Source organism: Balaenoptera physalus (genome assembly GCF_965194825.1).
Source record: "Balaenoptera physalus genome assembly, chromosome: 15".
NCBI classification, from domain to species: Eukaryota; Metazoa; Chordata; class Mammalia; order Artiodactyla; family Balaenopteridae; genus Balaenoptera; species Balaenoptera physalus.
Genome location: NC_138894.1, coordinates 60,957,502 through 60,984,865, shown reverse-complemented (window position 1 = coordinate 60,984,865; position 27,364 = coordinate 60,957,502). Strand labels below are relative to the sequence as shown.

General features: G+C 48.1%; 1 protein-coding gene across 4 annotated transcripts in view; it reads left to right on the top strand.

Moving 5' to 3' along the window:
• Window positions 1–18,192, top strand: part of SIX3 (SIX homeobox 3) — a 33,250-nt gene extending 15,058 nt beyond the window's left edge. For 2 of the 4 annotated variants that reach the window (XM_082427829.1, XM_082427827.1), the window contains exon 3: window positions 17,087–18,192. In XM_082427829.1, coding sequence (XP_082283955.1) covers window positions 17,087–17,203 — 117 coding nt within the window. In that variant the 3' untranslated portion in view covers window positions 17,204–18,192. Of the gene's footprint in view, window positions 1–860; window positions 8,592–17,086 lie in introns of those variants that run through there. The other 2 variants (XM_082427826.1, XM_082427824.1) reach the window with 2 other exon arrangements.
• Window positions 18,193–27,364: the final 9,172 nt, after the last annotated feature.

The following is a 27,364-nucleotide window of genomic DNA, read 5'->3' as shown; positions in this document are numbered from 1 at the left end:
AACTGAAGTGAAGCTATTTATAGTCTTTATTTATCCCACTTGGCACCTATATCAGATGTTCCACTGTGGAAATATTGTGTTTGATTACAGGTACTGCTCTGTACCCCCAGGGTGGTACTGTAGAATATGTAAAACAGGCACAATTATATGTATCTTCCTGAAATCCCCCAAATTCTGAATTCCCAAACACATCTAACCCAAAGGTTTTGGGCAGGGGATTGTGGTCTGTTGGATTGAGCCTGTTTTGCCTAAGGATAAGAGGTTCATGGTGAGACAGGAAGTTGGAGTTAGAATTTAAATAATGTACGTGGATGAACCACAAAGGCTAAAGTACACAGGAAGGTAGGTCAGGTTGGCTGTGGGACAGGGTCACAGAGCCAACCCAGCAAAGCTGGCGGCATCCTGGAGGGCCCCAGGGGCTAGGGTCTTGATTTCTACCCAAGCTGGAGAAAGCAGATAAATCCTGGTTCCTGGCATCGGGGGCGAAAGAAGGAGCCTCAGGGCCCTCTAGGAACACTGATCTTTCTGGATGCCTTCCTACCATCCAGTTGGAGGACTGGCCCAGGCCCAGACCCTTGTCTCCAAACATCTTTTTCCTCCTTGACACATCCAAGCCCAGGGTGGGTTTCTACTGGTCACGTCATGGTTAGTGGAGCTGACTGGCTCCCAGGTCAAATTTGGTCCACAGCAAACTGACTGGCATCTTATGAAGTTCCAGGTTATCACCGAGGAGGGGGGAGGTCCAGGCTTCCTGTGGTCATCTGGGCCTTTCTGCAGCAGCAGGACTGGTCAGCCTGGGGGCGGGAGCTGCCCTATGTTCAGACCTGATGAGCTGCGTGGCACTGTGTGTGGTCTTATAGGTGAAGCTCCAAACAGTCTTTGGACCTCATGAGCTCTGGTTCCATCCTGCCTGCACTTCTGTGATAGAAGCCAGAGGACCTGGAGGAAGACCGACATGGATGTTCAGCCTCCTCTGCCCCTGGCTGGGGACCACCTGGGAAGCTCAGTGCTGGTGAGAGAGAGAGCAGGCTGGGCAGGGAGATGGGTTAGGATGAAGGCCTGGAATGGAAACGAGGCTGGGTCTTTCTTCTTCTTAGTCCGGGGACTAGGTCTGAGAGTGACACTTACTGCCTCAGTCGAGGCCCTGTGGGGTTGTCCTCGGTGAACTTTTTTTCTTTTTTTTAATTGGAGTATAATTGATTTACAAGGTTGTGTTAGTTTTGGAGGTACAGCAAAGTGATTCAGTTATACATATACATATATATCCATTCTTTTTCAGATTCTTTCCCATTATAGGTTATTACAAGGGATTGAGTAGAGTTCCCTGTGCTGTACAGTAGGCCCTTGTTGGTTATCTATTTTATATGCAGTAGTGTGTATCTGTTCATCCCAGACTCCTAATTTATCCCGCCCCCTTCCCGCTCCTTGGTGAGCTTTGGCCAGTGCACACAACCTCCCGAGCAGCAACAGCAAAAATGTAAAGTTGCCTTTTTCATTCGAGTGAGTTCTAGAACTCTTCCTCCCAAACGGGGGTGGGGTTAGAAGGATGGAAGTGGAGGAGGAAATAATCAAGGCCTGAAAAGGTTTTATTTTTTTAAATTGTGGTAAAATACACAAAAAGATTCCCCTCTTTAATCATTTTTAAGTGTACAGTTCATTGGCATTTAGTACCTTCACAGTGTCGTGCAGCCATCACCACCATCTAGTTCCAGAAGATTTTCATCATCCCCAAAGGAAACCCCATATCCATTAAGCAGTCACTCCCCATGGTCCCCGCCCCCCTCTCTCCCCAGCCCCTGGCAACCACCAATCTACTCTCTGTCTCTCTGGATGCACCTATTCTGGACATTTCATATAAACGAAATCGTACTATATGTGGCCTTTTGTGTCTGGCTCCTTTCACTTATAATCTTTTCAAGGTTCATGCATTTCTAGCATGTATCCTACTTCATTCCTTTTTATGGCTGAAAGATACCTCATTATATGGATACGCCACATTTTGTTTATCTATTGATATTTATCAGTTGATGAAAGGGGAGTTTAGCCCCTTGCCAGGGGAGGACTGAGTTAAAGGGGGAGGATCTGCCAGTGATTGTGTTTTAGCTACGGAAGAAAAAGTCATCCAGGCTGAGTGTACTTGGCTGTTGTAGTTTTCAGGGGCCTCCTCCCCAACACACACCTTGCACACCCTGTTATTTCCCAATATATTCATTTAGAACAATTCTATCCTGACCCTGAATGAAAAGAGGAAATGGTGCTCAAAGCCGCCCAGGAGAGAAGATGAAGGCATCTGAGGGCATTTGGGGCCAGCGGTGGTGGTGACAGTGAAGTCCCACCTGGAGCTCAGGAAGGCTCATGGGGCAGCCTGGGATGAGAGAGCAGGCAGCCAGGTGTCCTCCATCCCGGTGGGTTTCCCCGCCCCTGTTCCCAGTGCCTGCTCCCTCTTCTTCTTACTGCAAAGTCAAGGGGAAGATGCAGCCTTCCTTCACCTTCACTGGAAAAAAAGGGGCTTGTTTCAAGAAGCTTCAAAGTTGAAAAAACAAAAAGGTTCCTTTCAAGGAAGTCTGCAGTTCTGCAGAGATTAGATCTCTGACTCAACTGCTAGGCTGACCCCTTGCTCAGGGCCAGCTCTCATTTTTAATGGCCATTCTCTCCCCGAGTTGGGCTCTCCCCTTGATGCCAACCTTTACCCTTTCCCAGGCCCAGGGAAATGCTGGATTTCACCCTCCAGGTCAGGTTGGGGACAGCCAGGGGCCCACTACTCTCAACCCTGGATGCCTCGGGGAAAAGTCCACCTCTACCATAAAGCTACGGATAAGTGCCTCAAGCTTTCAACTTTTACATGAGAGACACCACTCCAAAGGAAGGAAGAAAAGGAACATTGATTAACTGCTTCCTGGGCATCAGGCAGTGTCCTAGGTTCTTTCACCATCATATTTCTTTTAGTCCTCCCAGCATGCTCGGTGATTCGTATTTTTATCCTCATTGTACAGTTGAAGAAGTTGAAGGCTGAGAGAAGTGTAGGATGCTTGCTAGTTTTCTCCATCACTCCGAAGTCACCTTGCAGTCATGGGAGAACTGCTTAGAGACAGGGTGGGGATGGTCACCTGAGCTGGAAAGAGTGACTCAGGGAGACCTGAGTCATCCTGGCCTGTCCAGAAGCAGAGGCAACAGGAACTCTTCAGGTGATCCAGAGGGGGGCTGTGGTTTTCAAAGAGCAGGAGGAGGGACTCACCCAGGCTGTGGGGAGGAGTTTACGGTGCAGTAAATACCAGACAAACACGATGTCTTCACTGAGATACCCCGGCCACCAGGGAGCCCAAGATCGCACTCTACCTGGCCTGACAGTGCTTTGCGTGTATGGCTCAGTCCCCGACTAGAGTGGGGCAGGGCTGTATTGAACACCCCTTTGTATTTCTCACAGCACCTAACCTAAAGCCTGGTACATATTTGTTGAATCACTGAGCGAGTGAGTGAAAAATGCCAGCTCAGGGCCATAGACAAAGAAACCAGGCATTACCAATCTGCCATGGGATATGCTTAGAGAAATCAACAACCTGGTGACCCAGGTAGGACATGCTGAGTCAGAGAGATCCCTAAAAAGGAGTGGAGGTGAGGACAGCCTGGGCAGGTGGGATGGCCTGGACCAACAGGAGGATTCTCTACAGTCAAATGTAAGGGAAGGAACCAGGGAGCTTGCAAGGAGGAAGTGCTAACAGGACAGAGCCAGAGAAAGGGGCGGGGCACTCCTGGAAGGGCTGCTAAACAAAGCTGTGTAGGTGGGGGGTGGGCGGGAAGGAGGGGTGTCTTGGAGGTGATGTCACACTCAAGTACCTGGAATTGAGACTTAGAACGTCCTTGTCTGAGGGCACCTGGTCCATTTGGACGGTGGTACTCAGAGCTCTTACCTGGTTCTAAATCCACCCATCTTATTTTGACCAGTTTTAGAATCTTCCTGTCTTTTCCTGTCTAGCTTCTTTATTGAATTTCAAAGTCATCCATTTCAACACAAATCTTCATGCCTGTTTATCTTACTGTAAAAACAGGAAAAACATATGTGCTCAAATTGACAACCCCATTTTTTCCACGTGGATGTGTGGGGTGAGCTGGCTTTGCATGGTAATTGCTGGTTAATGAGTATGCCTGGAATACCAGGTGAGGTCATGGATTTCAGGTGGGAAAACAAGAAAAAGAAGCACTCACTGGGTTTGGTGTGCATTAGGGCAAAACCACTATGTACCCACACACTTAGCAAGCCCATTCCCAGCAAACGAACCTAGAATTGGAACCCGTAGTTTTTGCAGGTCAATATCTCTCTGTGAAAGGTCTCCACACACGTGCCACAAGCCCAAGTCACCACTCTAATATGCATTTAATTTGATTTGAGGGAAAGGATAAATATATCCCTGGCTCCCTTGGGTTTGGAGCCCATGTGCAAACACCCTTTTCAGAAAGATGTTGAACTACAGAAGTCATAAATGGTAGAGTGGGAGGCCTGGCTTTGAATCTCAGTACTTCCATGTAGTAACTCTGCAAACTTGAGCATTCGGTCTGCTTTCCTCACCTATAAAACAAGTACAAGAGCACATACCTTGCCAGGGTGGATGAAACATTAATGAGATAATGTACATTTCCAGCACCTGGTATACAGTGAGGGCTCAGTACCTGCCTGGAGAGAGGACCCAGGTGGGGTGGTGGCAACTCTGAAATGGGTGATGGCGGCTGGGACTGGGGTCGACCCAGCGAGTGGGAAGCTGGGAGGGTCTGTGTCCAGCCCTGATTCTGGGCCAGCTCTGCCCTCTTCTCCTCCATTCCATTTCAGAGCACCCGGCCAGCCCACCCCAACCCTCCCGGTGCTGCTTCTCTGCTCCTCTGTGATATGGAGGACCAAAGTGACGGGCTTTGCACACTCGTGGTGGACGTGATCCAGGTCTCCAGGATCCCCTCTCATTCCCACTTTTTAAAGTCTCTTTGGTCCTTTGGCTCCATGTTTTCTAATACCAAGGAGTAGGGGCAGGATGTGGTGCGCCCCCATGCCCGCTGCACCACATTTGCTCTTTTGCACCCCAGCACAATCGTGGCCTTCTCCCATTTCCCACTTCCTGCTGCCTTTCCTCTTCATCCGTCTCTCTGCCACTTGCTGGATGGACACTGACTCATCACTGGCTGATTTTCCACCATCCTCCTTCTCTAGGTGCCTCCCTCCATCGTGTCCTCTGCATGCCCCGGGCTTCAGCTACCAGTTTCCATATTACAGAGGAGAAAGTGGAGGCAGAGAGATGGGAAGAAGTCTGCCCAAGACTGAACGCCAAAGCAATGTCAGGGCCAAGGCAGGCATTCTGCTGGAGGGAAGGGTGCCTGGTAAACTCAGGCGACCAGCGAAGGGGACCCAGCCTCTGGTTCCCTGCTGAAGCTTCCCAGCTGTGGCCGCGTCTTTCTCACACTTGAAGGGCAGCATTTCCCAAACTTACCTAAGGGTGCTCGAGGCTCTTGTCAGACAGTCAGCATCCCGAGTCCTTACTGAATTGGAATCTCCAGGTGCTCCAGGTGATTCTCGTGAACAAGAGATGGGAAAACACTGCTGTAGGACCTTGCCACTCAAAGTTTGCACGTGCGCGTGCGTGTGTGTGCGCACGTGTGTTGGGGGGAGATCCCAGCAGCATTGGGATCACCTGGGGACTTCTTAGGACTGCAGAGTCTTAGATCCCACCCCGACACACATTTAACAAGACCCCCGGGTGACTTCCATACACAGCACCCTCTCTGGGTTTGCAATCCCTCAAGGAGGTGACATTGTGTAGGGGGACAATCAGGCCTGTGACCTTAGTCATGTCATTTTACTGATCTGAGCCCTTGCCTTTCTCCTTTATAAACTGGTGGTAATAATACTTGCCAGGAGTTGTGATGATCAGATTGGATGCCAAGTTGGAAACAGTTCACAAAGTTTAGAAAGGATGACTATCGCTGTTTTCTGGCCCCTGCCCTTGCTGTTGTTCCTTTCACTCTGGCCACCCCGGGACTCTCCATCCTGTCTGTCTTCTCACAGATGCTGACCTTCCCCCCCTGCCCCAGTGCCCAGGCTGACTGCCTGAAGGCAGGGCTCCTGGGCTCCTGCAGATAAACTCCTGGAGGAGGCGGTCAGAATCAGGTGGGTCATCACCTTGGCCACACCCACACCCCCTCTGGTCCACCCCCACCTCTGGCCATGGAAGCCAGATGCCCCCATCACTCAATGGACAGACTCTGCAACAGGAGAACCGGGAGAACAATGACAGACAGAGCCACGTTGCCAGAGGGACAGACCCACGGCCTCAGCCCAGAGCCACCGTGCTGGTCTCAGCAACAGCCCACGCAGATATTGGTTTGGGTGATGGGCAGGCCTTTGGAGGATGATTGGGGCTGGAGGATGGCTGGACTGGGGTCCAGCAGCTGGAATGACACAGGAGTGAGGAAAGGTGCCTGGAGCAGATGTGTGTGGAGGGAAGTACCACTGTGTCACCAAGCAAGGTGTTCCTCAGTCAGCTGGAAGGCTTCAGGATGGGGAAAAAATGAGGCTGCTGCTAACCTCCCCGGAGCCCACAGCATTTCTTTGCTCCAGACAATTCCTCCTCTATTAAGATTTTTCCAACACCTCTGCCCCAGGTGGGTCCTGGAGTCCCTCGGTCTGTGCCCTGTATTCGTGATAGCTGTGTGTCTTCGATTTTCCTGTCCCTTCCCTTTCAATTTTATACTCCCTCCGGTTTGTTCCCATAAATGTCCTCCTGTGTGTCAGATCACATGTCCCCCTTTAATTTTTGTCTCAGAAAATAGAATAGTTATATTTACACGACTTCATTGAGTTTGATTTTATAGAAGGTGGAGGAAGAACGTAATTATGAGACCCCGTTTTCCAACTCATTGTAGATTTCCTATTCTGTCTCCCCAGCTGCAAATGTTATTCAATCGACAATAATCATTTCTGGAAGTCTTCGGTCAATGGCATCGAGTTACACTGCTTTAAGTGGTATCCAACCACCAGCCCAGAATTCCTTCCTGGGGGGCAGCCCCCAGCTTGCTGGGACACAGCCCTGCTTTCTCCCACGTGGGTGGTGCTTTAATGGGGTCACTCGTGAAAAAGGCAGACATTCTCTCCCTGGATGTGATTCAAGTAGGCCCCTTGGAGAACATGCTTCTGAACAACCCCACAAAGATCTATAAGGAGTTTTAAAAAATCATGAATCTGAATCCCCAAAGCTTAAAGTATGTGAGAACTTTAACATGGCAGGGACCTCCACAATTAGACCACCTGATCTCCAGGTAGGGATACAGAGACCCAGGGAGATCCTTACCTTAGCAACCTATACTGTTCCAAGTCTCGGGGTGACATCCCAGGTGCTCTCAGCAGTTTCCTTTACACCCTAGTTCTGGGGGCCTTTGTCATGAATGGAATTTGAAGATGGGTGTCTTAGGACTGGGATGCGACTCATGAGGCTTTGTCCCCTCCTAGAGGCAAAGTTGGATTCTCCTTTCAGGGCCTGGCAAGCTCTTCCCAGGGGATTTGCTGATCCTGGCAAAATCCTCCTTCCCACCCCTTCTTCCTCTTTCTTTTCCCAAGTCCCCACCCTCTTCCTCTTCCTCTTCCCCCTCTTCTGGCCCTCCTCTCACCTGCCTTTCTTGAGAGCCCTGCCCAGGACGCCCCCTTTCTGGAGTCCCCAGCGCCAGGCCCCTGCAGGCAGGAGAAACAGCACCCCGCGCCGCCCGGCCCCCTGAGCGCGCCTGCTTCCCTGCCTGGTGCGGTGGCAGATGCAGCACCTCCTGCTTTGTTTCCCATCCTGAAGACGAGCAGCTGCTGCACTAATTGCCACCAGCGGGGGGTCCGGGCCACGCTGACACTCCTCCTGCCGCTTAGGAGGCGGCCCAGGGTGGGAGGTTTTCAGGAGCCCAATGAGCTAAGCCAGCGATGAGCATTATTCCAGGAATTTTAAACACTCGTTAAAGGCTTTGCCGTGTCTCACTTCAGTACACATCATGCTCCAGTTACTGCTAGGAACCACAGGGGCATCCGCCTGGGCAGCACTTATCAATATTTTAGCACGAGAAAGGCAAATGATGTTGAAACATTGAACTATATTTCCATCTGTTCAAGCTGAAATGGGACAAGCACAGCTCAGGAAATGGAATACCTCCTCCCCAGCTGCCTCGGAAGCAGCGATACCCACTGGCCTGGTCTCTGCCCCGCCTCAATTTCTCCTTCACTTCCCTTCTCCCTTGGTCCCCGGTGTTCATAGCTTGTGGGCAAAGGTTAAGGAGCTTGATACTGACTAGATGTTGGGTTTGTTGGTAAAGAATCTGAGAGTGATCCGCCTCTTGTTACAATGTGCCTCACCCATTGATTAACAGGGAAAAGCGGGGTCCAATGTGACCTGCCCACTTTGGTGTCAGGGGACATCATCTCCATCCCCTGCCCTGGCCTGGCTCAGTGCCTGAAGAATGTCCCTCTTGCAGCAAGACCCAAGGATGGGTGGTTAGACCTGAAAAGGAATGCACAGACCATAATCAGGTGTATAACCTCTGCATAAATGCTGGACACAAATAAAGCCTTTTTTATTATATTCCCATTTTCCCTGGAATAAAACAGAATTTACTGGCAGGAAAGAACCTTGAGAAATATTGATGTTCAATTGTCTCAAAGGATTTGAAAAGTTCCTGGGGTGTGGAAAGCAGGAGTGGCTGTCATGGACCCTGAGACCAGACATCTCAGATGATTTAGTGCCCCCCTCGAGATAGAGCGCATGGGGTAGATCCACCAGCTGGGCCCCCAAGAGATTCACAGCATTCAAGGAATAAGGAACCCTCACCCTTTTTGTCCCCAGCCCTAAAGCAGAAAGAGGGACTGCTTCCTTGCATCTTCCCTCAGACTATCTTTTTGCAGCTTCTTCTCTTTGAGGCTGTTCTGTTTAATTGGATTCATCTACAGAGAAGTAAGGATGGGGTGGGTAAGGACATGTGGGTGGGTCCAGAGCCTGCAGCCCCCAGGACTCTGCTAAGGAGGTCACTGTGGGTTGGCTTCACTCCTTAGGGCTTTCGGTATATACTTTTGTCTCAGGGCTTAATTCCCCCTGGCTCCCATGCTGGTGGTCAGGCTGGTGGTAACTTGCCTTGTAGGAAAGGGGCTTCCATTGTGGCAGCAGCAGCAGCAGAGAATGAAGGCCCATGTCTGTCACGGGAGATTATGGGCTGTGAGAGCCAGAGACCCACTGATTTCATCTCTCCCTCTGCTTGCAGACAAGACCACTCACATCCCCAGCCAGCTGGGGGAAGAGTGGCTTCCAAAGTTTTCAGAAATGGGTCCTCTTCTTTGGTCAGGACAGGGGACAGAGGAGGAGAAATAGCTAGTAGCATTTGAACCAAATATGCAAGTGCTAAATGACATCACAAACAGTCATCTCTGAGATCTGATGTTGAATGAATAGTCAATGGTCAAGGCCATTACTGACAGTCCTGGAGAAGAAAGTTCTTTGCAGGCATTCGTGCCTGGGTGAGGCTGGTGGGGAGATAACAAAGTGCTCAGCCCAGTAGGAATCTGGGGAGGTTGCCCAAGCAGTGTAAAAATAAGGACCTATTTGTAAATTTAAAAAGGTAATGTGTTTACTGCTATCAAGGAGAGTGCTTTTTAACCTCACTATCTCTTAAGACTCAGGATTAATGTTAAAATGTTGGAAAGACACAGCCTCTTACCTCTCCCTCCCTTGATCATAGAAGATGGGGCTAGTAAGGGGGAGAGAAAAGAGGGCTTTTTGGAAGACTTGAGAAACAAGCCCAGAACAGGGTCTTGTCTAGGAGGGGTCCACCCCAGCATCCTCATAGACATTGCCCCACTAAGGAACTAGGCAGAACTCTAAGAAGGACTGGTAAAAGAAAGCAGAGGGAATCAGTCAGTGCATTGGCTATAGACAACATATGTGAGCCTGAGCTGGAAAATAGCATGAATTAAGATTGAAGCCAGTACCCACCCCTCTCACAAACAGCACTTGCAGATATTAGACTGAGTGCAGAAAGGGAAGGCCAGGGAAAGTGATTAAGTGAGCACTTACTCTACCTTGGGTGCTGTCCAAGGTACTTTACGTGAATTATTTCTCACAGAGCCTCAGAGATAGAAATATTATTAAACCCATTTGACTAATGAAAAAACTGAAGGTCAGAGAGACTAAGTGACATGCCAGATGAGACACTCAAGGTCACTGAGATAGTAAGTGGCACATTCAGAACTGGAATCCACATTTGTATACCTGCAAGGCTCATGTTCTTTTTATACCACATGTTGCATGTGACTCCAGTGTCAAGGGCTAGGGGTGAGGAAAGGGAACAGACAGAAGGCAAGATGGGGCTTCCTGGAGGCCAGAGGGAAGGGGGCATTGTGGTGTAGGAAAATTGTGCCTGCAAGTTTATTGGGATGTGACTAGTCCACAGCCTTGTGAGTCTGGAAGTGCAGAAGAAATGGCCAGAAACCAGAGCATTCCTGAGAGGGTGAGGACAACTGCAGAGTGAGTGCAGGCTATCCTGGCATTAGAGGTGCAAGTTCAGAGCCCAAACCAAAAGACCACCATACAGAGCCCAGATGGGGGACCAGTGGGCAGCCCGCATTCCTGGGGTTCAGCATGAGTGTGTGTAGGCAGAACTGTCAGGGGATGAGAACACACAGCGAGGGCCGGGGGAAGCAATTTCCTTACCTCATGAGACAGGCTAAGGCTGTTAGGCATCAAGCTATTGACAGTCAGGAGACAGAGCAAACATGAAGATTCTTTAACCTGTGACTTTGCAGAGCCTCGTAACGGCTGTAGCAGAACCCATTTTTGTGTGCTCTGCATACGGTGTGTATATCTCATGACTGAAGGACCACAGGTCAGAAGTTAAGGAGGAAGATCAGTGTCCATCCAGCAACTCTGCTGCAGAAATGACAGAGAAAATAGGAACTGGAGTTTGGAGTGAGGGTTGGTGGGGGTTTCTGGACTTAGAGAGTCATATCTCTCATCAGAAACCAGCATTCACAGTACAGATGCATGTGGAAATGAACATGAGAAGAGTCTTGATCATGAGGCCAGGCCCCTGAGACCCCAAGGAAAGCTTCCTGGAGGGGGCCTTATGGAGGCTGGAGAGTGAGTTATTCAGAAATCAGAAGGTTGTTCAGGATGGCAGGCATCTCAAGAATCAGAGTTATATGGCTGCCACCTTAGCAGGTGGCATTGGTCGACTCTTCAGCTCCATCACTGACATCATCAGACCATTTTTTCTGTAGGCACCAGGGTCACACAGTTTAGCACCTGTGACAATGTTTCAGATCTCAGCAGATCTAATCAGCCCTGAGAAAAGGGCCCAAGGTTTAGGAACAGGGGCTCTTCAATCCTTTCCAACTCCCTGCCATTCCCCACTGTGGGGAATATGTAGCGAGGACACAATCTTAAACATGCTGGGGCTCTCAAAATGAACCCCCTTTGACCTTCACCTCTGACCTGGGGATCAGGTCCTCTGGCACACCTGCCACGGAGGTATGAATGAGGCAGACCTGTGCACTCTCTGATGTCTGCCTGTCACTAGGAGAAAACAGCCCCTGCTCGGTTTTCTAAACACTCATCAGCTTGGAAAGTGACCCAACCACAGATGCCCAGACTACTGCAGACACGGAGGGAGCTGCTGAAAGAATGCAGGGCAAAGGTTCTGGGCAAGGATGGAGGAGGGTCCCCGGAGAAACACTGATTCCCCACTGAAGTCTCTGGAGCTCGACTGAGGTGTGACTGTATGCTGGGCCCTGGAGTGGTGGCTTATGGGGCCCCTGGGACGCAGACAACTGGATAAATCATCATGAAGCTGTCTGCTCTGTCTCTCCCATCTTCATGTCCTCAGGAGCTAGCACAGTGCACAGTAAATGTCAACGTGGGCTGCCTGTGAACCTGGGGACACACAGATCCTCTCGGTGCCACCTGATCCTGAACCCTGCAGAGCAAAAACTCCAGCAGGGTCGGTGATTACCCTTCCTGGCTCTGGTTCAGGGGTCTCTCCATTTGCTATGGAATTCTGTGTTTTTACTAGAGATGAGCCTCCGAGGCAAGGGATCTTGACAGGTAAGAATCAGTATTTTGAACACATCTCAGAGGCGATTCGGATGTGTGGCTAGATATGGGACCCTCCAGTATACACACACCTTCCTGCTTGAGACGTGCTGATTGACAGTTCCAGGTTTGTTCTGCAGGCCAGATGGGCTCCCAGGTGGGACAGGCAGAGGGAAGAGGTGGAAAAGTGCCAGAAAATTCCCTCTGCCCCAAAGGATTCCCTTGCCTAACCTGCCAATCCCACCTTAAATCCCACCATGGAGCATCGTCTTAAGTCTTTGGTTAAGTGTTGTCCTCTCCAAACACTCCTAACAATGCAGCTCTCTCTGTAGAGTCCGTCCCTCTTTCCACAGGTTGGAAGCTGCTGGAAGCAAAAACTGTCATTTCATGTGACCCAGGACCCACCCCGCCTGTGAAATGGGCTGCAGCCCTGGACCTGCCCCCTCCCAGGAGCCGAGTCTTCCCCCTTGCCCCACAGACCAGCCCAGGGCCACCAGCTCTTAGGTTCTGAAGCAGTCCTTGGAGAGGGCAGGGTGACATCTCCTCTCTCTCTTTGCCATCCTCCCTCCGGTCTCCTCCCAGCCCAGCATTTAGGGCAAAGGCACAGGGAGCCAGACTGCCTGCCCCCACCCGGCACTGTTGCCAGGAAGTGTCGGGAACAGCTCTGCTGCCCTGCCCCTTGCGCCAGGCGCCAAGATGAAAGAAACCCCAGAATGGCAGTTTGGGATTTTCTAGTGCCCTGGGCCAGAAAGGCTCCCTGCGAGGATTAGCGGCTTCCTCTTGAAAAAGCCGCAGCTACTCTCTCAGACAATACCTCCTATTTTGGGGATCTCCGGCCCCCTTTCCTAACCAAGCAGCCCAGTATACAAGGGGCTCTGAATCTGCAGAGGACAGCTTATCTTAGAACACCTCTGGTGACAGGGAACTCACCACCTCCCAAGGTAGCCCGATCCGTCTCTGGTTGTTCTAGACAGTTCTTTCTTTTTTTTTTTTTTTAATTAATTAATTTATTTATTTTTGCTGTGTTGGGTCTTCGTTTCTGTGCGAGGGCTTTCTCTAGTTGTGGCGAGTGGGGGCCACTCTTCATCGCGGTGCACAGGCCTTTCACCATCGCGGCCTCTGTTGTTGCGGAGCACAGGCTCCAGACGCGCAGGCTCAGTAGTTGTGGCTCACGGGCCCAGTCGCTCCGCGGCATGTGGGATCTTCCCAGACCAGGGCTGGAACCCGTGTCCCCTGCATTGGCAGGCAGATTCTCAACCACTGCGCCACCAGGGAAGCCCACAGTTCTTTCTTGTACTGACTCTGAAGCGGTCTCTCTGCTGTCTCTTCCATGGGTCATGGTTCAAAGCCTGCAGCTCCATCCAGGGGCAGCGGAGCACTGAATGATCCTACTATCAAGGGACAGAAAGAGTGCTTGCTCCAAGCCCCTCCTCCACAGGAATTCTGGAGCGCCCACTGTGCACAGGATACCACCCTTCCTAATGAGGGGATGCTTTCAGGATTGTTGTCCTCAGCGAGCTTCCCATCCCTCCTCCAGTGGCCCCTGCTGTGCCCTCAAGTACCTGTCAACTCCCTGTTCCATTCAGCTGTCGCTCCGGCCAGGGTCCTATCACCCCAGGCTCCCGTGCACAGTACTGAACGGGGCTGCTGGGTGTTTCCTTATAGTCCCTGGCACCCTGAACCCTCCCATCCACCAAGTGCTTGTCCTGGAACCCCTCACTGGGTTTCCCTAAGCCCTTTTACCTCTTTCCCCATCAACACAGGGCCTGGGTCCCAGCCACCAGCCCAGCCACTGGGGGGCAATGGACCGGAGTCCATGGCAAAGGGCTACCAGGCTGTGTCTTTGGAAACAGAATCCACAGCTTTCTTCACTGAGCTTGTCTGAACCCCAGACTCCAGGGTGTGTATTTTTTTACTGTGGTAAAATACACCTAACATGAGCTTTACCATTTTAATCATTTTTAGGTGTACAGTTCAGTGGCATTAAGTACATTCACAATGTTGTGCAACCATCGCCACCATCCATCTCCAGAGCTTTGTCATCTCCCCTAACTGAATCTCGGTATCCATTAAGCAATAACTCCCCATTCCTCCCTTTGCCCATTCCTTGGCAACCACAATTCTACTTTGTAGCTGTGTGAATTTGGATACTGTAGGTACCTCTTATAAGTGGAATCATACAGTATTTGTCCTCTTGTTACAGGCTTATTTCACTTAGCATAATGTTTTCGAGGTCATCCACGTTATAACATGTATCAGAATTTCATTCCTTGTTAAGGCTGAATTACAATATTCATTGTGTGCATTGTATCCATTGTATACACGTATCATCACATTTTATTGATCTGTTCATCCACTGATGGACACTTGGTTTGTTTTCACCTTTTGGTTATTGTGAATAATGCTGCTATGAACATGGGTGGACAAATATCTGTTCGAGTCCAAAGTGTGTATTTTACATGCTGCTCAAAGGGCTTCTCCCTCTGCCCCTGTAATACACACTATGTTCCAATCAAACGGACAATTCCCCCAGGGCAGGGCAGGAACCTCATTCTTCAATGATGGTACAACTTGCACTGTTTCTTGCATTATGTCAACCCTTTTTAGGGAGTTAAAAAGCCCTACTGTGTTTTTAAAGACTATCAAGTGTAAGCCCAGGATTGGAGTGGATATACACGCTGCCTGTTTTCATATGTGGCACTTTGATGTATTGTGTTGGGATATTGTTCTAGATCGGACTGGTAAATACTATGTTTGAGGTTGGGTTGTCATTTTTATAACTATCTTGGTATTTTATCAGCGTATTTATCACTTTTGATATACAAAGTGAGCTGCAAGCATTTATAGAACAGTAAAAGGATATATTTAATGTGACTTGTTTTTAACTGAATAAGAATAAATCAATAAAAATGATTAAAATGAAAAAAAAAAACCCAAACATGCAATGTGTATATCATTCCAGTACTGGGCTTATACTTGGCTTTCTTTAAAAACACGGTTGGGCTTTTTTACTCCCTGACATGTGTTGATGTAATGCAAATGCCCCCTATCCTCATCTTCCTACTTTCCACCATCAGAACCTTCATAAGGGCTCTGATGAGTCAGTGTGACACCAACTGACATTGGTTGGGAGTCTGGCATTTTGCAAGGGACAGTGCCTTAACCCAAAGCAATGAATCTGCAATGAAGGAATTTCAGGCATTAGCTGTGGACAGAAGAGAGATTTGGGGTGAAGAGTCCTTCTCAAATTATGCCTCTTATTTTGACAGACTCAGGAGCTCCAGATTAGGGGAGGTATAAGGTCGTTTACTCCAACCCCTCTTCCAGTTCCCCAGTCCTCTTGATCTCACCAGCCTCTGCCTGAACACCTCCAGCGCCTGAGAAACAACACCGCCACCAAAGCCAGCCCACAGCATCTCTGGACTCCCCTGGGAAGAGCTCTTCCTTCTCGAGTCAATGACTCTCTCCCTGTAGCATCCTTTATGGGTCCGTTATCTACCCCTTGAGGCTCCTTGGGACCAGTCAGCTCCCTTTTCTCCAAGAGCAGCACCCCCTTGAATGTTACAGGCTAGTACCCAATCACCCTGAGGGTGAATATCCTGTTTCTTTTTTCTTTTTTAATATATTTATTTATTTATTTTGGCTGTGCTGGGTCTTAGTTGTGGTATGCGGAATCTTCGTTGTGGCATGCATGAGGGATCTAGTTCCCCGGCCAGGGATCAAACCCGGGCCCCCTGCATTGGGAGCGCGGAGTCCTACCCACTGAGCCACTAGGGAAGTCCCAACATCCTAGGTTTTGATGTTTGTTCTAGAGCTCCACGCCCAGACCTGACTGTAGGACCTCAGCCCAGCAGCAGCCGCGGGGACCTGGTTGGTCCTGCTCCACTCCTAGTCTTGGGGGCGAAAGCAGTGCTGAGAGCAGGGTGTGGGGGAGGGAGGGAAAGGTACCAGCTGCTGTTGAGTGCCAGCTATTGTTGACCAGGCTCTGTGGTTGGCTTTGTACAACACATATTATCCCATTTGGTCTATTAGTCCCACTTCACAGATGGGAAAACTGAGGCTGTGTGAAGTTAATGTTCTAGGACTCCTGACAAGAGTTTGGGGTAAGCATGAGCCACTGTGATCTCACTTTTTGAATAAAAGCAGCAATAGCAGCAGCAGCAGCTCCCCTATTTCCCTAAACCGGGAGGTGAAGGGGAAGAGAGAAGGTGGTCCTTGTATTCTCAGAATTGCCTAAGGGGGTCTCCGAGATGGGAGTGTGGGAAGGGGGAATTGCAGTGTTCCAGGGAGAAACTACTGGCTGTGGGAAGGACCCTGGCTGGTGTGGACTGAAGCAGCCCCCCAGCCCTGGTCTAACCTGTCTCCCAGGCCCTGTCAGCCTGGCCCCTCAGGGATTCTGGAGCCAGCTGCCCAGGTTGCTGCCTGGCTTTCAGCTCTGTTTTTGGCATATCTGGCGCTTGTCCCTCTGACCTGGGGCCAGAGGAGCTCAGGGGAAGTCAGAGGTAAGGTACACACACACACACACACAGACACGCACACACACACACACAGAGGAAGATTCCTTCCTGGGTGTGGAGGTGGGGGTGGATGTCTGCATCTTGGGCTTGGCTATTGAACCCATTACGTTAACAGGACAAAGAGCAGAAAGAGGGGGGATGTTGAGGCTCCTGTCTGCTCCCCATCCCTCCACCTCCTCCCTTCCCACCTCAGTAACGGGTCAGGGTCCTGGCAAGGACATATCATTCCCCAGTTGAGTAAGAAGAGGGTCTGGATAAGCTGAACTGGGGTCAGAGTTGCCAGGCCGGCTCCAGGGAGAGAGAGGCGCCCTCTGGCTCTCTCTGGCTGCCTCCTTCTTGCCCACTTGTGGGTGGCTCACACCCCCTTGACCAGCTGGGGTGGGTGTAGGCCTGTAGCCTGGACCCAATGGGCCGACCACCTTGCTTCCCAGCCTGATACTTTCTTGCTGTTGCTCGTGATTCTGCTTTTTCTTTTTCTCACAGATGGAGCCGCTGAAGCTTGGAGCCAATTTGGGAGGGGACAGCAAAGGGGCCATTCAGCCCATGGTGGTTGGTAGCCCTGCAGCCTCCAACTTCCCTGGAGTTAAAGGAATCTTCTGAGGAGTCCCACGGGGGTGCCCACCAGGTCGCACAGCAGGGCTTGGGCACAGCGTGGTGGTGACTATGGGCTCATTGCCTGTCTCCTTGGAGCTGCAGTTTCCTCTTTGTAAAATGAGAGCAATGATACCCACCTTGTGGGTTTGTTATGAGGATTAAATGAAGCAAAACACTGAGCAAGTTCTCAGCAGTTAGTAGGTGCTCAATAAATACTGATTATTATGATTCTTATAGCTATTATTTTTGTCTTGTCTATTATTATCCTCTGGCACATTCTCCCCTCAGGAATGCCTTGGGAGGCCCTGGGCTCAGATGCTCTTGTGTTACAGTCTTCTAGCTCTAACTTCTTCTTTCTAATACATGGCACATCCACATCCACATGGATTATTTTTTTCTCATCCTTTGCTGCAAAACCTGCTTCTCCTAAATGCCCCAGTTTGGTTAGTGGCACAACATCCCCCGATATGTGGAATCACTCCCATATCCTCTCTTTCCCTCTGCCCGATGTGCAACCCACCTCCGAGCCCGGTGGCCCCACTCCCAGAAGGATCAGTCAGTGGCTTACCTGCACCTGGAGTGTTTTTACGTGAGTCCTGGACAAGTAAGCACTTAGCACAACATTTGTTTATAAGTCTGTCTGTCCTGTACTGAGGGCCTAAGGGTCATGTCCTCTGTTTCTTTTTAAGGCAGGTATCAAAGATGGATGGACAGATGGGAAAGAGGCCATGGAAAAGCACTGGGAATCTTGGGTCTAGCAACAGGGCCATCATCCTCTCTAAACTTTAAAGGAATCCTCCATCACCTCTTCTAGAGCACTCAGGAAAATGGAACGACCATGTCTTCCCTCTATAGGATGTGTTGATCCCATGCCCAGAAAGGATAGGGCACTTGCCTAAGGACACAGAGCACATAAAAGGATTAAAATGTCGGAATGTAGGACATTGAGGGGATTGACATTGCCAGGGCCTCCCAGTTCTTAAACAAAGAGTGGGTGGGTTGAGAAGGGGATGACACAGAGCTTTGGGAGCTGCTCTCAAAGCCACAGGTTTGGGAAACTTGTCTCAACACACACACAGGAGAGGGGAAGAAACAGAATCAAAGCAAGTCTAAGACAATCTTTGGCTCAGAAATATGCTGGAAAGAACTGTTCTGGGGAAGATTTCCATATGACACTGTCTCTTGCCTCTGATGAGGTACTGATTCCTCTGTTCAGGTAGCAACGCCGGCCCCTCGAAGGAGGCATAATCAGGCCCTCTTTGGCAAAGCTGGAGATACCCGGTAAGCTGTTCACAAATGCACGGAACTGGCATTGCAGGGCAGGAGATTTAGGAGGAGTGAGCAGGCTGGGGTGAGGTGGCAGAAGATGGAGGAGGTGTGGCGAGGCAGAAATGACGAGGACCAACAGGGGAACAGAGGGAGGGTGATGGTGTGTGGCCGCTGGAACAAGGGTAGGTGTAAACAGCCACGACGGCCGGTGTTTACTAAGCACCCAGCGGGTACCAACAGCCATCATTTCACAGATGAAGAGACTGAGGTTCAGGGAGGTCAAGTAAGTCACCCAAATTCACAGTGGCAGAATCAGCATGGAACCCAAGTCTAAGTGACTCCAGACTCCAGGCTCTTCCCTCGATGCCACATAGAGAAGAACTTTGGGTTTGGATCTGGCGACCACAGTGACAGGACCTGTTAGCCTAGAGGATGGATAAAGAAGGATTTCATGACGAGGGCAAATCTCCCAATAGCCACCTCCATAAACACACACACTTAGGCCCATTCCTTCAACTGGCTGGAAAGTGCAGGATCTGGAGTCAAGAAACCAGTTTCATGTCCCCCAATTATAGAGTGAATGGCTTCCCCATCTCTGCACATCATAAAATGATGACCACCATCATGTCTCCCAAAGAAAGTGTATCACACACTTAAGTCCTTAATAAACCATATGGCGCCTGATAGAAGTTAATCATATTTTGATGATTTACTTTACTGTTGATATTGCCACTGCTTATTCCAAACTGAGCTGGTGATTTTTTTTTTTTTTTTTTGGCTGTGTTGGGTCTTCGTTTTTCTGTGCGAGGGCTTTCTCTAGTTGTGGCGAGCGGGGGCCACTCTTCATCGTGGTGCGCGGGCCTCTCACTATCGCGGCCTCTCTTGTTGCGGAGCACAGGCTCCAGACACGCAGGCTCAGCAGTTGTGGCTCACGGGTCCAGTTGCTCCACGGCATGTGGGATCTTCCCAGACCAGGGCTCGAACCCGTGTCCCCTGCATTGGCAGGCGGATTCTCAACCGCTGCACCACCAGGGAAGCCTGGGCTGGTGATGTTTTAAGAGGCCTGATCTAACCAGAGTGTGAACAGCATGGCACTAATTGACTTTTCCAGCTTTGCACTCAGCAACGTGGTGGAACAACCTGGCCATCTTGTCCCAACCCCAACTCTAGGCCACCTCTCCTCACCCACCCCCCTCCTTGCCCATCCAAGCACTTGACATCACTTCTCTCAAACTCCCCCCTGGAAGAAAGCTCTGAATTCTTTTTGAGAACGAACTTCCCACCCTAATAACAAGGTTTTACTCTTTTTTTTGGTGCTATAGGCCCTGCCTCCCTTACCCCCTCCTCCCTGGGCAGCCTGAATAACGTTTTCAAATGCATAAAAAATACAGAGGACCTAAAAGGAAACCAATCATTCTGAAATACAGTGATCAAAATATTTTTTAAAGTAGCGATATAGTAATATATGTGCTTCTCCATTAATGGATTAAATAATAAGATCTACTGGCAGGACTAATAACCATTGGAGTTTTGAAGCAGTGATGTGCACAGATGACACTTGCTACACTGTGATGGGATTTGAAAGTATCTGTTATCACTGCTAATACTACTGTGGTTGTTTGCTTACTTTCATAACTTAAGAAGAAGCGAAATTTCAGTTAGCAGTTAGTGAAGATAAAGATGTCATTCTCTCCCCAAAGTCAAGGACCCCTTGGAAGCTTATCCATTAATCTCTTGCTGGAGAGGGAGGGTGGGAGGGTATCTGGGGATTCCTAGTTTGAAACCCTTGTTTTACAGCAGTGCTTTTCACCTGGGAACCTATTAGAAATGTAAATCCCCCCAGCCCCACCCCCTGAAAATTTAGTGAATCAGAAACTCATCAGTCTGAGTTTGAACAAGCCTTCGGGTGGGTCTGATGTGTTTTCAAGCTTGAGAACCCCTGTCATAGAGCGAGGTGGGACACAATTTCTGAAGTGGACAGCATGGCCGAAGTGGCCCCTTACCCATGATCAATAGCCCTCTGCTTTCTCTCTCTGCTTCCTCCACTCTAGCCCTTAACCTAAGGTGGGCTGGTGGAGTGGAATTTAAAAACCCAAGATTCTTGTTAATGCATAAGAAAGTGCTACAAAGCAGCTTCTGTCACAAGGGCGGAATAAAATACAGCTACAAGGACAGAGGCTAAGGTTTCGCTCCTTTATGTACATACAAAATAATTGGCCTTCTAATTATCTCCATAAAAGTGAGAAAACTTGCTTGGCTTATTAGCACCTTTATTAGTACTAGGAAATCATTAGACACCCTTAATAGCTTTCTTTTTATTTTATTTTTTTAACATCTTTAATGGAGTATAATTGCTTTACAATGGTGTGTTAGTTTCTGCTGTATAACAAAGTGAATCAGCTATACATATACATATATCCCCATATCTCCTCCCTCTTGCGTCTCCCTCCCACCCTCCCTATCCCACCCTTCTAGTTGGACACAAAGCACCGAGCTGATCTCCCTGTGCTATGCGGCTGCTTCCCACTAGCTATTTATTTTACATTTGGTAGTGTATATATGTCCATGCCACTCTCTCACTTCGTCCCAGCTTACCCTTCCCCCTCCCCGTGTCCTCAAGTCCATTCTCTATGTCTGCGTCTTTATTCCTATCCTGCCCCTAGGTTCTTCAGAAACATTTTTCTTTTTTAGATTCCATATATATGTGTTAGCATGCAGTATTTGTTTTTCTCTTTCTGACCCACTTCACTCTGTATGGCAGTCTCTAGGTCCATCCACCTCACTACAAATAACTCAATTTCGTTCCTTTTTATAGCTGAGTAATATTCCATTGTCTATATGTGCCACATCTTCTTTATCCATTCATCTGTCGATGGACATTTAGATTGCTTCCGTGTCCTGGCTATTGTAAATAGAGCTGCAATGAACATTGTGGTACATGTCTCTTTTAGAATTATGGTTTTCTCAGGGTATATGCCCAGTAGCGGGATTGCTGGGTCATATGGTAGTTCTATTTTTAGTCTTTTAAGGAACCTCCATGCTGTTCTCCATAGTGGCTGTATCAATTTACATTCCCACCAACAGTGCAAGAGTGTTCCCTTTTCTCCACACCCTCTCCAGCATTTATTGTTTGTAGATTTTTGATGATGGCCATTCTGACTGGTGTGAGGAGACACCCTTAATAGCTTTCTAATGATCCCTAGAGGAGGGAGCCATTTTCAACACATCTGCTGGCCATTACTGGGTAATTGCAGAGCCTTTTAGACCTGGTCCACACAGGATGGGGCAATGGCAAATTGATCAGTGTCGGTACGGGTTTTGGATCCCGTGCTGGTGAAGGCACTCCCTCTCTCACCGGCCCATGTCTCTTCCCTCAGAGCCCACAGCAGCATCCTTCCAGAAAACTCTGAGAAGAGGACCCTCACCATGGTGGGCTGGCAGGGAGAGCTGCCAATTTGCAGCCCGGGCAGCCTCGGGAGACCCAACTCTCCTCTGACCTTACTTTTTAAAAGGACATGGGTATGTTCATCCTGTCCCAGTCTCTTCTGGGAAGGACTGCTAGGCTTACAGCGTTTCAATTCTCCAGCCCCAAGAGCACAGGCTTTGCAAAGCTGAAGGCATATTGATAAGCAGGGCTGCGGTTTTCCACCTGGCTGGCACGTGGCTCCCCTGGAGGGCTTGGGTCTCTGGGGGACTGAGCTTTAGGGCAAGTGCAGGGAGGAACAGAACCAGCATGTAAAAGGAATCAAGCCTACATTTCTCCAGCAGGTGGCACCATAACTTAACCTTTGGTGCCTCCATCGCCAGGGAAGGCAGCTCTGAGTTTGCAAACCAGGAATGTAAGTTGCCACCTGGGACTCCCCTTCTCAGTATTTGGGGCTTTGATAGTGCTTAGGATGGCTAACTAACCCCAACTAACCTTCTCCATACCACTCTCTTCCCAATACCTGCAATATTGCTGATTCTTTATCTGAGCTTCATAAACAAACTTGTCAGAAATACTTACTGCCTTAGGTCTCCTGGAGCCCTGAGGAAGAATTTGGGCAAGTCCTAACTATGCTCTCCATCACCTAAAATTCTGGAGTTTTCTCCCAAACACCCCCAGTCTCCTTGTAGAGAGATCTGCCATCCAGATTTAGAGCTTCCAAAATCTACCTGTTTTCTTGGCAGAGAGGTGAAGAGCTTGGGCTAGGAGAGTTTTGCGATTCTACAGCCCACAGTCCCTCCCTCCCAAGGTGGTCTGTTCTACTATTTGGTAGCTCTGATTTTTGGGAAACACTTTACTTATTGTCTGGTTATCCTCTGCTGCATAACAACCACCCCCAAATTTAGTGACTTAAAAAAACAATCATGTTGACACTCCTACACTGTTGGTGGGAATGTAAACTGGTACAGCCACTATGGAGAACAGTATGGAAGTTCCTTAAAAAACTAAAAATGGAACTACCATATGATCCAGCAATCCCACTCCTGGACATATATCCAGAGAAAACCATAATTCAAAAAGATACATGCATCCCAATGTTCATTGCAGCACTATTTACAATAGCCGAGACATGGAAGCAACCTAAATGTCCATCAACAGATGAATGCATAAAGAAGAAGTGGTACATATATACACAATGGAATACTACTCAGCCATAAAAAGAATGAAATAATGCCATTTGCAGCAACATGGATGGACCCAGAGATTATCATACTATGTGAAGTAAGCCAGAGAAAGACAAATATCATATGCTATCACTTATATGTGGAATCTAAAAAAATGATACAAATGAACTTATTTACAAAACATTAACAGACTCACAGACAGAAAACAAACTTATGGTGGGAATTCCCTGGCGGTCCAGTGGTTAGACTTGGTGATTTCACTGCCGTGGCCCAGGTTCAATCCCTGGCCAGGGAACTAAGATCCTGCAAGACACACAGTGCGACCAAAAGAAAAAAAAACTTATGGTTACCAAAGGGGATAGGTGTTGGAGAGGGATAAATTAAGAGTTTGGGATTAACATATACATACTCTTATATATAAAATAGGTAATCAACAAGGACCTACTGTATAGCACAGGGAACTCTACGTAATATTCTGTAATAACCTATATGGGAAAAGAATATGAAAAAGCATAGATATATGTATATGTATAACATATAACTGAATCACTTTGCTGTACACCTGAAACTGACGCGACATTGTAAATCAACTATACTACAATATAAAATAAAACTTTAAAAAAACCCAACAATCATGTTCTTATATCTCACGACCTTGTGTGTCAGGAATTCAGAGATCACGTTCCTGTCTGATTCTTCTGTTCCATGTGGCACTGACAGAGGCCCTGCAGTGGCATTTAGTTGGCTGATGGGCTGGTCTGCAGGGTGCAGGGCAGCTTCTCTTGTATGTCTGGCTGGAAGACTGGGCTGGGCTGGGCCTGTCAGAGCCCACGTGGCCTCAGGGAAGCGGGGCTCCTGACACCAAAGCTCAGAGCTCTGCAAGTGAGGGTTCCAGTGATGAATGTGGAAGCTTCATGGCCTCTTACGACCCCTTGGAAGTCACATGATGCCCCTTATACCATATCCTATTGGTTGAAGTAGTCAGAGGCCTGCCCAGGTTCTAGGGGAAGGGAGACAAATTCTGCCTCTTGGTGGAAGAGGTGTAAAGAGATTTACCACCGTGTTTTGGGAATTCCCTGGCGGTCCAGTGGTTAGGGTTCTGCATTTCTACTGCCAGAGGCCTGGGTGCAATCCCTGGTCAGGGAACTAAGATCCCCTGAGCCAGGCGGTGTGACCAAAAAGAAAAAATTTTTTTTGCCACCGTGCTTTGAAACCGCCACACGTATTGAATCAAAATTAGCATTTCTAAATCTGCCTCTAGTTCTACACTTACTACATCTAGTCCTTCTTCTCTATTCAAACTATTCTCTCTTCAATTCACAAAATAATCCTTTGGGGTGAGACAAGAAAATAACAGAACTTTCATTCATATTTTAATTTTATCTATACAGTTTAAAATGGGACTTTACTAATACATCATATATAAATTGAGGCTGGTACCCACCTTTAGGTCATGTTTCAGGTGGAGACATGTTACCTGCTGTATACAAGCTACCCTGAGGGAAGAGTTGATGTTCCCCAAAAGGCTTGTCAGCGGGGCCCTTAATCATTTGTCTTGCGTTACAGAAGTGCTTGACTGCCAGGATGATCATATCTAGATTTAAGGAAGCTACCCATGCCCAGATGGTTAAAGAAGCTCAAGAGGATTTTGCAAATAATCTTTAGGTTGAAAAACTAAACAATTAATGCAAGCAGAACAATGAAAAAAAAGGAAACACCAGTGAGATACCACTACACACCTGTTAGAATGGCCAAAATCCAGAACATAGACAACACCAAATACTGATGAGGATGTGGAGCAATGGGAACTCTCATTTCTTACTGATGGGAACACAAAATGGTACAGCCACTTTGGAAGACAGTTTGGTGCTTTCTCACGAAACTAAACATATTCTTACCATTTGACTCAACAATCATGCTCTTCGGTATTTACCCAAAGGAGCTGAAAACTTATGTTCACATGGAAACCTGCACACAGATGTTTTTTGTTTTTGTTTTTTTAAATTATTTATTTATTTATTTATTTTGGCTGTGTTGGGTCTTCGTTTCTGTGCGAGGGCTTTCTCTAGTTGCGGCGAGCGGGGGCCACTCTTCATCGCGGTGCGCGGGCCTCTCTCTATCATGGCCTCTCTTGTTGCGGAGCACAGGCTCCAGATGTGCAGGCTCAGTAGTTGTGGCTCACGGGCCCAGCTGCTCCGCGGCATGTGGGATCCTCCCAGACCAGGGCTCGAACCCGTGTCCCCTGCATTAGCAGGCAGATTCTCAACCACTGCGCCACCAGGGAAGCCCCACACAGATGTTTATAGCAGCTTAATTCATAATTGCCAAAACTTGGAAGCAACTAAGATGTCCTTCAATGGGTGAATGGGTAAATAAACTGTGGTACATTCAGACAATGCAATATTATACAGCATTAAAAAGAAATGTGCTGTGAAGCCATGAAAAGACATGGGGTAAACTTAAATGTATATTACTAAGTGAAAGAAGTCAATCTGAAGAGGCTATATACTGAGTGATTCCAGCTATGTGACATTCTGGAAAAGGCAAAACTATAGCAAGAGTGAAAAGATCCGTGATTACCAGGGATTGGAGGAGGAGGAAAGGATGTATAAGTGGAGCACAGAAGATTTTCAGGGCAGTGAAACTACCCTGTATAATACTATAATGGTGGACACATATCATTATATATTTGTCCAGACTCATACAAAGTACAACATCAAAAGTGAACTCTGAACTATGGACTCTGGGTGACAACGATGTCTCAATGAGGGAGGCTATGCGTGTATGGGGGCAGAGAGTATATGGGAAATTTCTGTACCTTCTTCTCAATTTTATTGTGAACCTAAAACTGCTCCGAAAATACTCTGTTAAAAATATATATTCTAATGGCAAAGCAGGAACTTGTTCAGTGACACTTCATCTGATGACACTTCATCTGGTGACACTTCATCTGCCATGTTATGGAGTAAAAACAATGATATCCTAATCAGGTTAGAAAGGTCAGACCAAAAAAAACCAAAAAAACAAACCAATCAAACTTATCAAGGCTATTTGAAATATGAATTGGCATCTACTATTGTTATTGATGTCCTGTTAAAAAATAAGATTTTTAAAATGTTATAAACAATTTTATACCTCATTCAGTTCAAATTACTTTTATGTGTTTTATAATGTACAGAACATAGTACACAATATATTTAAAATACACATATGGAACATGTGCAAATGTTTTTATCTGATGCAGCATGTGAACAATAAATTTTAGACCAATGAAATATATTTCCATCTTTGCATTAATCTAGCAAGCTTTTATCAAACATGTACTACATGCACATACTATACTAAATACTAAATACTAAAGATACAAAAAACATGTAAGGTTTTTGCCTTCAAGCATTTTGGAAGGGACGATAAGATATGTAAAAAAAGTAGTTGGAGTGAAGTGACATGATGGAATTGTTTACAAAATACTGCGAGGCACTCTAGTAAGCTTAGGTCAGTTGTACCTGGGGGAGACAATCTTGTAGGTCTTCATAGAGGAAGTGACAATATGATCTGGGGTCAGAGTGAAACCCTCACCTCTGCAATCAGTGCATGATAGCAGATACTTGCCCTCTTGCTCCACCTCTTCCTTGGCCCTTCTCCAGCTCTGTTTTGGCTTCTGGGCACAGTGATCAATTTTGCACACAATGTCCCACAAAGAGGGAAGGAGAACATTTCCAACACCCTTCATGGTGACACTTGGAGCTAGAGCATGCACCCCATGCGGGTAGGTCCTACATCTGGCACGTGTTTGCAAACTGGCCCTGGGTATGATGCCTGGCACATCAGAGACTCTTTTTAAAAAAATTGTATTTATTTATTTATGGCTGCATTGGGTCTTTGCTGCTGCATGCGGGCTTTCTCTAGTTGCAGCGAGCGGGGGCTACTCTTCGTTGTGGCATCTGGGCTTCTCATTGTGGTGGCTTCTCTTGTTGCGGAGCATGGGATCTAGGCGCACGGGCTTCAGTAGTTGTGGCACGTGGGCTCAGTAGTTGTGGCTCGCGGGTTCTAGAGTGCAGGCTCGGTAGTTGTGGTGCACGGGCTTAGCTGCTCCACGGCATGTGGGCTTTTCCCGGACCAGGGCTCGAATCCATGTCCCCTGCATTGGCAAGCGGATTCCCAATCACTGTGCCACCAGGGAAGTCCCACAACAGACACTCTTGATTAATGTCGTGCAACTGAACTGTATTGACCTTCTCAACTAGACCAGCTCATTGGTTAACGTCTTTGGAGATTAGTTAACAA